The following is a 14,127-nucleotide window of genomic DNA, read 5'->3' on the forward strand; positions in this document are numbered from 1 at the left end:
GTACCATTGTATTTAACACAGTGACATTACTAGGTGTAGCACTTCAGAAGCGTGAAGGAAATAAGGTAATTATCTCATCACGGCCTGCCTGGGGGACACATCAACTTGCCTTGTTGCCTCTCTTTCCATTAGCCATGCTGCCTGCAGTCTGCAGACCTTCTTGCTCTGACCAGAGGAACAGTTTTGCAGAGTATGTGTTCTTCATCCTGGGCCTGCAGACAGGCAATTTCCTCCAGACTGAGGGGGCTTCAGGAGAGAAGTTGTATATACAGGGCAGAGAGTAATTTCCCCTCTTCTCAGTTGCAGCTCTAGGGGTGGATTAAAGCTGCTTAGTCTTCCCCCTCTGCATCACTCCCCTTTCACCTTTGCTTCAGGGTTGCAGTATCATCATAAGCAATACTTGTAATACTTTGGTAAAGAAATTTCAATATATTTGTATCTGCTTGTCACAAATTCAGAATCCAGATTACCAATCAAACCGTTATTTATGTCCTTATTGTTATTTCATGCTGGCCATCTTTGATTTTTAATGGGAACCTTCTCTGTGTATCCCAAATCTACTATTATTCATAACAACATACCTCTCTGTAGCCTGTTGTCTTATAAGTCATACATATACCTATCAATAAATGTTCAAAGATATATCTACCACCTGGAGAGCTCTGAGTGTTTTACGTAATCCAAAGTTATACATCAATGTATTTAAAATCTGCTGCAGTGTCACAGTGGAGCATATGCACCTCTGTACAGCTGGGAAAAAAAATGTATACAGTACATCCTATAGACTAAGAATAGCATAACAGCTATTTTCTGTTGTCAAGTGTGCAGATGTGAATCTCTGCAGAGAAAGATCTGCTGTTTTTAGGGTCATGATTGTGGAAACTGCGTGAGGCCAGGGACAAGCAGGTTCTACAAAACCTTTTCTGAGAGGGGAGGTTGGAAAAGTCTTTAAACTTGACAAAACTCTGGTAAAGTTAAGTCAATCCATAAACTGTTTACTTGAAAGAGTTGAAGAGGCAAACAGTCTGAAGTTTGCCCTTTGGTCTTACTAAAGCTTTGTACTTCCTGGTCAATATGATTGTGGCAGGAAGATGTAAGTCCCTGCAGTCTAAGAAAGGCATGCTTGAGGCAGTGTGTTTCACCAGACTGAAAGGCAAGAAAGTTTGGGGTCACTTAAAATTATGCCTACCTTGGGGGACAGGGGTCCAGGCTACAGGACTTCAACAGCTGCGGAGGACGACGGCTGCTAACACACAGTGTTTCGTCTGCAATCTCCCTAGTTTGTTTGTTCAGACAGGTCACCACAGCCTCCTGGACACCTGCACACAACAAATAATGGTCACAATCAGCTCTCCATTACCTGCAGGGGCAGCCAAGGACAGGGGTGGGCCCAACAGGAACAGCCAGGCTGCAGCAGATGGTGACACCCAGCCCCAGCTGCTCATTTGTCATTGCTTTCAGTCTCTGAAAGGTTTCTCAGTGCTGCAGTGAACAGTCCATGGATTCATTCACTGCTCACCTCCCTGGACAGAAAATTGTGCAGTGCTGTCATTTTTTTCCTTTTTGTATAAAGCGCAATGAAGCACTTTATTTTTCAATCCAAGCAGCCTAAGGTGTGAAGATGGCCATGGCTTTCACATGCTGTATTTTTACCAACAGTATGACTTGCAAATGCAAAGTAAAATGTCGTCAGACAATTCAGCTGTTCTCAGTTTACTCTTCTGCATCCAAGGGCCTGCAGCCAAACTAAAGAGGCAAACCTGCAGAGTATATCTGAGAGTTGGGAAAGAATGGGTTAGAGAGAACTGGGAAAGAACAGCAGCTGTTGGGACTAAGAGAAACTGGAAGATTTGGTTATTAAGTTTTAACTCAGAAATTCCTTGTTACAGCCAAAATCCTTATGTAGTCTATGGCATACCAGTTACTCTTACTTTTCCTATGACTAGGGGCATTACAGGCTTTTTGGATCACAAGGTTAGAAAGCTAGAACATCAGGGGTCTGAGAGGGTCTGAGGATAATAATTGGCCTGATCTTCCTGAGAATCTAATCCACAGTAGTTCAAATACAATGAAAATATGCTTTTTACATTCATTCCTGAGATCTGAGTCAGGAAAATATTAGCTGAACTCCCAGCAATTACATTACAGTTTCAAAAACAACACTTTTCCAAAACATCTCAATTTTTTTTAAGATGCTAAAGTGAAGGGGAAAAAACCCAAACCAAACCAAAGTGTTGTAAAACCTTAAAGACCTTGAAAAACAGTGTCACAGAGATAACAATATATTCTGGTGTTTCTAATGCCAGAGCACATGTCATTAGGCAAAAAATGATTTCATATCCTTCAAGAGGACCAAAGTGTTATATAGCTGATCATAGTCCCTGTATTCCTGACATTATTCACAAATTCATTTTCCATAATCTCCATATAGGTTGGGGCCCCCAGAAAAGAAGCTTGTTAACCATTTTTATGGCTGCTATGTGTGTAAGCCTATTAAGGTAATGGCTATGACACGAGACTATGCAGTGTGTCTCCCTTATCCCAGACACAAAAAAAAGAAAGAAATTTGACAATTTTGGACACGGAAACCAACATCAAAATTACCAAAGTCAGCCAATGCTGTTGGGGTTCTCCTTCATTTACAAGATGGCCCCATATTTTCAATTTTGCTGTTCAAGTCATCTCTGAAAAGACTTAAGAATAATTGTAAAAAGAGTAGCCTAGCGAAAAGATAGAACAAATGGTAGAGATTTATATCTAGGAAAAGAAACTTACAAAACTTACATATATGAACAAGATGTTCACTGCCCTGTCATGTTTATTATTTTTCTAGCTCAATCATTTTTCTGTTGAACATATAATCATATCATGTGCAGCAAGCACAGGCATATGGATTCTCCAGAATGGAATGCTCCTGGCTGAAGAACAGAGGTGGTTCTCTACCTGATGGGAAATGGCACTGTGTTCAAACTACTGGTCCCTATTTTGCATGGAACATCTGTGCTGACCTGATATCACGACCAATTTGATGAAGCCAGGAAAGAAGGGCTGCTGATCCAGAGGTATAGAAACTATGAAAGTATTTTTCCAGACTCTGTGGAAAGAAACCAGATTCCTGTAACATGCTGGTTGACATGTTTCTGTTTGCTAGGCATACAGCTCACTCACTTTCTGTATGTCCTTCTCAGATAAAATTTTCTAAACTGAGTGTACTTCCACAGCTTCAGTTTTTCCTCTCTGAAGGGTGTCACCAAATGAGCTCTTGAACAATTATCATCAATTTAACACTTTTCCATTGTCTGCTTTAATGTTAAATACCGAAAAGTGATGACTATGAGATCTTGAATTTAACCTTTTCTCCATTTCTCATGCTGATGGTTTTACATTATCAAATTCATATAGCTAAGCTCTGATACTACTGTTCTTCAGTTTTCAGTATCCAATCAGCCCTAAACATCACAGTAAGTTTATTCCTCATGCTTATTTCTCTCATCTAAGTAATCTCTGATTGCAATTCCAATAATTCTTGTTCATACTACAGGCATTCTGGTCTATTAAAATTTCTTTTTATCTTTGACAGGTCCTGCAATCTTGCCTGACAGCATAGATACCAAAGAAAAAGGTTCCTGTCTGAATATGGTTGCTAGAAGGTTTATCGACAGTTTTTGGCTTTAATAGCTTGTGCCAGAAAACAAAATCTCAACCCAAACCAACCAAAAAACCCCCAAAACAAACAAACAAACAAAATCCCCCATAACAAAACAAAAACCAACCAACCAAAACCAAACAAAAAAAAGGAGTGAGAGAAAAAAATCAGGCTTGCTCCACCAGTAAAAAATGTGATCATTATCACTTTCTTCAACTTCTTCTTGAATCTCACACTAGTATGTCTCAGCATAATGACAACAACTATCCCTCTATTTTTGATCAGTCAATGTGGCAAATGGTTATAAGCTTTAAATTAGGATGGCTTATTGAACATTTAGAGAATATAAGAACTTTTGATCATAAATCAGAAGTTCCACAGCACAGATACAATTAAAAAAGGTATATAAATTTCAGGAAGTTCATTTTCCAAGTAATTGAATTCAAAACATTATTTACTGCATAATATTATTAGAACAAAAACTGTCTGCTTTAAAGTTGCTTTCTTTGGGAAAAAATTGAAATCAGTTCTCAATAGGAAACCACAGTATAAAAATGTGTAATGGTGGGATGTGAATCTAGGCAGTCTAAGTTCACTTTCAAAACACCATCAAATGAGAATTTCTGTGTTTATATTTACCAGGATATAATAATTTTTACATGATATTTGATGACAGCTCTGGGAAATGAAGCCATCAGCAGCAGACTATATGACTAACTCATTCCTTCTGGTTGCTGCTTCTGGGAGGTGAAAGGTTACTTCTGCATCTATCCAGTTTCTTCTCCCAGGACTCTAAAACCAATAAAATTAGTTTGACCAGTCTTGCACCTATAGCTGCAAAAATATCTGACTTAACATCTGCTAATCTGGAAAGTTTGGAGTTTTGTCAGACAAAAAGAAATCTTAGCTAAAACTTTTTGCTGACAATTGAAAGACATTAACTTTATAAAGAAAAATGTCTCCTACAAATCAGTCTCTGTGAGTTACATTTGAAAAATACAAGCATGAACTCTATATTCTAAAAAATTACTTCATTTCAAGAGGATATTTCTTGGAACTGTGCAGGTTTTCGTAGTCACAGTAAAAGTGTGATGAATTGTTACTGCACACTAGTAACATCAACACATGACATGTACTCTCATAACATCAGTGTCTGTCACCACTTAGCATACACTAGTGTCTCATTTTTTTTTTGTGTAGGAGATAAAGCAAAAGTTTCAGCGGTCTACAGCTGTGAAGTACTCTAAACATTCACTACCATCAGCAAGCCAAAAGCACACACAGAAAACCTTTGCATTATTTTCTACTGATTGTGGTTTTCAAAACCATAACTGATTACCTGTGAATTTGTACATGTTATTAACTCATAAAATGCTGAGTTGTTTTCAGTTCCACAGTATATATTTTGCATTTTTCTATAGTAATCTTTTCTTAAATCACCTGAAAGTTGTAAAGTAAAAAGACAAGAGGTGGAAAAATCTAGATTCAATTTTAAAAATACTGGACTGGACATATTTCTCAGAACTAGTTACATAAAATGATGGGGAAAAAAGGATATCAGAAATGTGTGTTAATGGTCTATAGTATGTGCAACCTGAGAAATTTGTTAACTTTGAGAAACAACAATTGCCAAGCCTGCTTGTTTAAGACAGCTACATAATTTGTGCCATTTTGCCATAAGTTTTCTTTTGCACTGGGATTGGAGCTGATGTTCCTTTTTGACAGGAGATAAGGAATAGCTGAGCCCTTAAAATATCCATTATTTATTTCATCTGCTATGGGAGGACAATTTAGTTCCACATGCTTTTGCTTGCACCGAGCAAACCAAGAGATAAGAACTAAAAATGATATGTGCTTGTTAGCCTGTACCACCAGACCCCTTTAATATTTGTTTTTTTTTGGTGATCACCTTTGGGTGATCAGTTGATAAAGGAAACAGAATATATGATAAACTGAGCACTCTTAGTGACAGTCTGAGCACAGATCTGGAAGTCCTGGGCTAAAATATATTGTGCACACGGGATTTTTAAAATTTCTTATCTATGCCTTTTCAAATATGTTTGTACTCAACAATGTTACAGTTTTATTTCCTTCCTAAATGATTCCAAGATTCTAGCTAGCCATAGCAAAGCAGCATGTCTATGGCTATTAAGTGCCAAGCACACACTTGAAGAAAGAAAGCAAATCCAGCACAGAAACATTTTGCACTTACCTCCTCCACAGGACTCTGAGCACTCTGTAAAGCCTTCATATTCCCAGTCATAGAGCTCATCCAACTCCTGCAAGCTGCCATACAAAACCTGAGTCTCCTCTAGGGTGTATTCAGTTGCCTCCCCACTGCAGGGACCACTGTAACAGGCTCTCTGAGACACAGGTTTGGGACCTTCACATTCATCGATGGGCAGATCAGCCACGGACTGAGAGAAAGAGAGGAGCACTTGGCATTTCACAAGCCGCATCTGGCTGCCTACTCCACAGGTGACACTACAGGTGGACCAAGCCTCAGGAATAAACCTGTGAGACGAAGAGAGCAAGCAAGATATGTCCACAAATTGCCAGGGAAGCAAAAGCAGGATAACCCTACCCATGCCAAATTTTATTTAATGAAAAATTAGTACTTCATCTCATCCTACATTTATTAAAAACTACACACAGGAGGTTTATTGGCAACTAAGTGGCAGGTCTCCTCATATCCAAGAAGTAAGACAAACCATTGTAACATCTACCTTGATCCTAAAACACCTCAGTGCAAGGCATTCAGCAATCTTCCAATGTGCCCAATGTACATGATGATCCCACTGGCTACCTTTTTCAAGTATTCAACCTAGATAATCTTTGACTTAGTTGTTAATTTTTTTTCACTAGTAAGTATTGAGCAGGCTGCTGTTATCAGGTAATTGGAGGACTACATGGAAAATAATTTAAATTATTTTTTTCTTGTGTCACAGCAACTGTTTTTAAGTCTTAATTTGAAGCTAGCAAAAGGTGAAGAGAATTCATAATTTCTTTAGCTTTTTTGTTGATTGTTTTATTTTTCTTTTAAATTTAAATGAAATAATTTTTTTTAAATTTTAAATAAATTTAAAAAATTTATTTCCACAGGACATTTACCTTTCTCTCATTTAAAAAAAACAAAACAAAAAAAACCCCCAAGACCAAACAAACAAACAAACAAACAACTAACAAAAACAAACAAACAAACAAACAAACCCCAAACAAACCCAAAACCAACCCCCCCCCAAAAAAACCCAAAAACCAAACAGTTTTTAATTTCTATTGTGGATTTGTTTATCTGTTACACTTGTCTTACTGATCAGTAACCCTTATATGCTCCAAATTTTTCCTTCTGGAAGTCCATGAATATTTTATAAAAAGCACTTTGCACTTGTCATTACAATAAAACAGACTGAAATCCATCTCTTGTTATTTTCCTCAAAAATGGAATAATTTCTAAGTTTGTCTGTGTTGTCACTGCTTTTTCAATGTCAGTGCTATAAACTGGACTAGCATTTTACTCAAAGTTATCAAGCCTAAGATTCACATTCAACTCTTTACCACATTATTACTACTTTGTTACAGTAATATAACACACCTTGTTTTGCTAATTTAGATAGCTTTATTGGACTGTCTTGCCTTTTACATTGAGCATTCTTCCAAACTTCTGCCACAGGCAAGTTCTAAGGCAAGGGTTGTAGTTATACTTCAAGGACTAGAACAAATGAATAAATAGCTGGATCTGGCACTGATCCTTGCTGAAGCTCACAAGAAGAATGCCTGTTGATAACACTCCCTCATTAACAGTAAGTGTTTGGAATCTGTCTACTTCTGCAAACTCAGCTTTTGGGATGTATTTTTCATGGAAACCTGGCTGTCATGACAGTATTCATCTTCCTTTGGTCTTTATTTTGATAGGATAGGCCACACCAGAGTTGGACAGCTTTGCCCAGGGCTGAAGACAATTTACCTGTCTGTTTCTACTATGGTCTGGGGTTCTAGCAAACTAATTTCTTACCGTGGGAATCCCATGAACAGTTTTGATAGGAAGAAAAGGGATATTTAGTTTTGGGATCAGCATATTTGAAAATATTTTTACACTCTTCTCCCTTTCATCCTCTGCCTTTCTCTAGTTGACAAAAGGACTTTTTCTCCATGCTGAAGTTTAAAAAAAATCCATAACCTAAAAGGGAAGCTAGTGTTTTCCCAGAATGTATATATCAGGATTCCTGACTGGAACATCACAGTCTTTTGGAGCAGGGAATATGCATCTCTTTACCCACTTTTTGTGGGTGTTTATAAAATCTTGTTATAAATCTGACATCTGCTACTAGCACTATACATGGAAAGTAAGAGAAAGGAAAGAAATTAATTGCAGATATTATTGTAAAATTTGAAAATATTTATCATGCTGCTACAAAGACAGGAGCAAAGCTTTTGGGAAACTAATAATGCAAACTGGTTCCATTTTTCTACTTGTAAGACATTTTAACTGAAAAGATCAGTCTTGTTTCCAAGATGCTATCTTTCATTTTGAGAGGCTTATACACTTTATCAGTACAGGTGGGCCTCTCTACAACTGTAACTGCTGTAATTCTGTTTTGATGAGGAGAATCTCCTGTCAGAGATTAAGTGGTTCGCATCAGCCACTGCGACTTAGTTATTTTGACTAGTTGAAATACAGCTTCTTAACCTGGCAAACTGGAAGGTAGAAACCCTAACCAGATTATGGAAAAAAAAAGGTCGTGTTCTTCATCAGAAGCTGTCTTTCTTATATTTTTGAACACTATAAATTGTTCTGTAACTTTTCTTTTTTGAAGAACTGCTGTACTTCAAACCAAAAGGGAGGATATTCTTCAAGGTATTAAAATTATTCATTTAGAAAAACAGAGATACTCAAATACTTGGAATATTTACACATGATGTGTATCATACATACAAACATGGGAAAAAAGGGGGAGGACGCAAAAACAAAAGTAAGAACATTACTGAAGAAGACTGAATCCTTTTTGAAATGAGGCTTGATCTATAAATGCAGGTATTATATTATTTTACCTGAGTCAGCAACTCATAATGAAAATAATAAAATACCTGCAGGAAATTGTATTTTTTCAGCTATCTAGGTCCAATTTCTACGTTTTTAGTGCTAACTTTGGAAATGTGATTTAATTCTAACATAACTATTAGCTGGTAAAGAGAAAATTAGCCAAATCAAAAGAGTTAAAAGCAGAAGAAAGAGGGGAAACTCATGAAAACCCTGCAAAGAAATCTCCCTATAGTAATGGTCATTAAAAATGGAACATTTATGTAATGTGAATGTATAACATAAATATACAATGTTTCTGAGTTTTCTACCACCCTAACACCAGAAAATTATAAAGGCTTTCAAATATTTTTGTGTTGTCATTAATGACAAATGTTGCCAAATGGTGAGCACAAACCCCAAAAAGTATATGAGTAAAAAGGGGACAGTTCATGGATTTTAAGTTATTTGCCCTGCATATAGCTCATCTTCTACTGCTCAGCATTAGGCATTTCTGTATGTGAACCTCTGAGCTACTTGGAAAATGGAAGTAGCGGAATAGATGTACTGAAAAATATTTTTTTAGAAAATAGGAAATGATTGAGGTATTTCAGTTGTCATTCCATACTGTTTAATTAAATCCCACTGTAATAATCATCCCTCTAATAACAACCCAAATAAACAAGACAAAGGCAGTAACTAATTTCTTCAACTAAGGACTGATGTAAATTCCCCTCCATATAGAAACATATACGTAACTGGAGAAGTCAGAAGAGAAATAAGAAGATAATGTCAATGCTCAACAGTGAGAGACGTTTCACAGGAGGTCACAGTGGGTTCAGGGTGAGACCCACAGAGAGCTCTGCTGCGTGTTCCAGAGATTTTCAAAATTCTTGATGTATGTAGCAGCAGCCTCTTCTGTCTAGGACATGATTTCCTGCAATATGTGTTATGAAGGAAAACAAGTGTATACATACTGGTGTGCTTTGAGCTATGGAGAAAAATAACTAATTTTCTTCACTGCTACATAATTACATATTGTCCTTAATTTTTATTGCTTAATGGTTTTTTGTTTGTTGCTTTTTTCCCCTCTTGCTTTGTTTGTTTCTTTGTTTTAAAACACCACTGGTTAAATCCATGGCTTAGATAAAGTCTGAGGTTTTGAGACATGTACATACCAGTGGGATTGAGTGTTCTAAGGCAGAGACACCCATCTATTAAGGTCTCTAAACTCAGATACTACTGGTGAAATGAAATGTTCAGGGGCTTGTTTGAAGTCATGGGAATTTTCTGTGATAGATCCAGAATTGAGCACAGACTTCCAAACTCTTTGTCTTGAGCTGAAATGCAAATCCATCATTTTCCTTCAGGAAACACCACCTTTTCCCAGGTTTTAATGCATGGGTAGCAACACAGGATGCTCACATAACAGCACGGGATAGCTGCTGGTGTCATTGCTCAGAGACATGAAACAGTGGTCATTATCATTTATCAATAAAATTTCCCTCTGTAAGAGTTTTAACACTGGAGGCAGCTGCACAGGTCCAGTTCCAACCAGAGTGATTACATTCTGTCCCTCTATAGTTTCTTTTAAGTTTGAATATGATTTTTCCTTCAGGTTTGTCTCATTATTCAGTGTTGTTGCTGCTTTTCATTCACTGCTGCCTTTCTCCACAGGGAATGATAATTGTTTCTATCCTGTATTGTTACACAAAAATCTTAAGTAGTTGTGACTTTGTATAGTGGGTCCTTTAATGAGTAGATAGCAATCATTACCTAATGTGTGCCAGCTGCATTGCTGACCTTCCTTTGACCAACTATGTATATCAGATCTTAATATGAAGATTCTTCCTTTACACTACATTAATCTAAAGTGGACAAGCAATGACTCAGTAGATAAAGCTATATATGTCATCACTATCTTTTTTTTTTTTTTTTTGTCAATCCAACAATCAGAACATGCTTTACTTTTAAAGTACAGCCATAACAGGAAGTTTTAAACTTACTTACTAACCCGTGAATCAGGTATAAAGAACATGACAGAAACTGTTCAACAATGAAAATCAAATTAAAATCGTTTATGTGTCTTTGGAAGCATAAATACCTACTGAAAAGTAAGAAAGAGATATTGGGTGCCTCTGTCACACTGGTCTCTCTGTCCATATCCAATTCCATGAGGGCTTTGTCACCCCTGCTAATGCATGTCAGGAATTTCCCTTTGTTTTTTAGTGAACTGGCCCCATCACCATGATGGTGCCATCTGACACCCAGATATTATTGTTTGCCCACTCCCCCATCAATCTGCCTTCCCCCTCACACCCCCACCCCCCTCTCCCCACCCCACTCCCCAGCCTTTTTATTTTTATGCCTAGCACCAGGTTTGTTTATGACAGTATGTTAAAAGCTGGATATGGTGTTAACATACAAAAGTATTTTTTGAAAGTTAGAAATCTTTTAAGAAACCCTCCGCTACTCATAAACTTAATCTCATTATACATAGAAAATCCCATACTTTTTAAATCATGACTGCTATTCTTTCTGACTCTGGCTGTCACACTGTGCTGGTGTAATGAATTCTAGAGGAAGAGGTCAGACAGAAAGATATGGTGGCTCCTTCCTCAGATAATATTTCTAATGCCTAGTGAATGGTCACTTCAGGGATGGACAGCAACAGGAGAACAACATGCACCTCAACACAGAACAGCAAGGCCTTCTCACCTTAAACATTTGTCCTGACAAAGATTACAATACTTTGTTACCAACATGGAATATTTCATAGTAGTTCTCTCAGCAGTTAATTTTTAATTGATCCCATTTAGGGGTGCAGTAGGTCAGACAACCGAAACATAACTATTCCTTCTAGACTTGAAGTGGCTGAATTGGTTGTGATTAATTCTTTAAGCAGCAGAACCAATAAAGAAATATTTAACACAGATTTACATTTGAAGGTTGAGTGCTCAAGTGGATTCTTTGCTATCTTTTAAGGACTGAACTCCTTTAAAAAACTTTCTTTTAACTGGGGAATTCCACTCAGTCATTTATTTCAGTGACACGTGTGGAAAACACTTCCACTGAATTTCCTGAAGTTTGACATAGGAGTAAAATTCTCTGTGATAATTTTATACCTCTGTCAGAATCAGTTAGTAGTAATAAATTCAGACAGTACGGAGAGGAGAGGAAGGCAACTGACAGATAGACATATACAGACAAAATTCAACTGTAAGACTTGCTTGCATTAGAAATTCCTGAAGATATAAATAATGGAAGGCATTATACACAGATGGAATAAAATTGTGGCATCTAGTGCTCTAGCAGCACATATCAGAGAATGATCACAAATTACAGGTGGAAGGATAGTATGGAGAAATATTGTAGATTTATAAATCATAGTGTGCAATTTCATAACAAAATAATATTAAATAGAAAGTTACAAAAATCAGAAGACAGCAATACAGAGATTCACAAATGTGAGAACTCAATTCATAGAAGAAATATGCTGAAAATTGTTGGGATTTAGCTTTTAAACTTCTAATCAAATATAAACTTTGAGAAAGTCTATAGAATTGTTTATAGCTGAGGTATGTTTTTTTGCCCAAAGAAGGATGAGGGAGAAAGGGTTACAGTGGTCAGGGAAGAGTGGTCTACTGGCTAGAAAGAATGGCCCTGCCTGTAGAGGAGAATGGGGGAAGTCAGGGACTTGGTGGCATAAGAAAGCTTGGCAAGAGCCTCAGATGAAGTGGGGGAAAATAATGAATCCTTGCTGATGTCTGCCCAAGTGGAGTAATGAAATTGGTAATTACTGCACCAACACAGAGTGAATAGTAAAGTCATATAAGTATAGCTTGTCTGAAGAAACTTGCATTGCAACAAATTAAAGTAAACACAGTTATGAACAAAATGCTGCCTCTTCAGTACCTGGCTTAACATGCCACTGAAGGCCCTCTGTTATTCCTCCTGCCTCACAGCTACTCACATTTGGCTAGTCCACAGTCAGCAAAATAGCTAAACACATCACACACAGTCTTACACCAGCTATTGCTTGATCCAACATTAAAAAGCTCTTAACTGTTACAAGCCTCAAATTACCACGTATCCACACTCCAGGATGATAGTTCATCAGCCAAAATATGTGGGCGGTAGCCTGACATCTGCAAGGGTAGTGGGCCATGGAGTATTACACTGAGTCTCTGCCCAGCTGCAGAAGCACTGGCCAAAGGTGCATTATCAGGGAATACACCTCACTCTTGGTGTGTTTGATATCCCTACACAGCTGAATTAAATGATGCTATAAAGCTGGCCCCAAAGATGATTGTTCCTTGTATTTTGGTGAGTTCTAAATGTTTTGTCTCCCTTTTTATAGTGTTACACACAGTTTTTCAATCTAATATTCAGGACCTAAAACGAGTAACTGTTTAAAGTCAGATGTCAATAAAAACCAATATTAATAATGAGGCACCAAAACCACTTTTAGGTGGAAGTTCACTGCTCAAGATTCCTGAAAGAGATTAGATACTCTGGAACAATATGGATAGTTATTCCTGCAAAAATTTTCTCAGTTTTTATTTGGTTTTCCTGTCTCATGTCTTACCACTAAAAACCATTCTGAACTAAACTCAAGGCATCTCTGAGCTTTGGTAAAGTTTGTGTGAAAACCCTGACTTCATGCCCTTTATTCTTCCTGTTAGTCAACAGGTATAAAAATCTGTACTTGATTTACAGTACTTGATCTGTACTATTAGAAATACTCCTAGAGGTCTGCCTTGCACAGAGAAAACAAGTGTAGGAAATGTCACCCCATGGCAGACTGAATCTAGTCTGGACTGTCGCCCACTGTCCAGAATGGGAATAACAGTATCTCACTGGCACCACTGGAGCCTTGCAGTAGATACAGCAGTCTTTGCAGAAAATGGCCTTCAGTCAGCAGAGCAGTGACATAAAGTATGGAGGTATCATAACTGCACTTGAAAGTTCTTAAATCCCTTTCCCTTTAGATCTCTCAAGGACTGTTTTAGTATCACAAGTAATATACCTGGAAGGTTTTCTGCATTATTTTATTAAAATATGCATCATGACAAATAACAGATTATGCCTATTGTCTACAAATCCCTTCTTGTTAATACTTAAAGTTACATATATCCATATGTGTATACATACACACACACACGGAGAGAGAGACATATATATATCTATACCTATACTCCTTTTGTACAGTACAATCAACCTTGTTCACAAAACTGATCAAAAATTTCTTAGTGTAACAAATTATTCCAAATATGACCACATAATAGCATAACAGTATTGTTCCTATTTTATGTAAACCTTATGTATGTAAGGTTTATTTATAGGCTGATAAATGCACATTTAGCTAGGTAATTTAGTCTAGTCATGAGAAAAATCACAAGAAAATGCACTTTACAAATGAAAAATTAGTATATCCACAAATATCAAATTTTCTGGGCTTTCA

The 14,127-nt window shown here is 37.2% G+C and overlaps 1 protein-coding gene across 1 annotated transcript in view; it reads right to left on the reverse strand.

Annotated features, from left to right (window-relative positions):
- The window catches only part of ADAMTSL1 (ADAMTS like 1), a 400,259-nt gene that overhangs the window by 67,456 nt on the left and 318,676 nt on the right, over positions 1 to 14,127 (reverse strand). Inside the window, exons 15-16 of the mRNA XM_054002970.1 lie at positions 5,859 to 6,160; positions 1,190 to 1,319 (exon numbers count right to left, since the gene is read on the reverse strand). Coding sequence (XP_053858945.1) covers positions 1,190 to 1,319; positions 5,859 to 6,160 — 432 coding nt within the window. The remainder of the gene's footprint in view (positions 1 to 1,189; positions 1,320 to 5,858; positions 6,161 to 14,127) is intronic.

Source organism: Vidua macroura, chromosome Z, assembly GCF_024509145.1.
Source record: "Vidua macroura isolate BioBank_ID:100142 chromosome Z, ASM2450914v1, whole genome shotgun sequence".
NCBI lineage: Eukaryota > Metazoa > Chordata > Aves > Passeriformes > Viduidae > Vidua > Vidua macroura.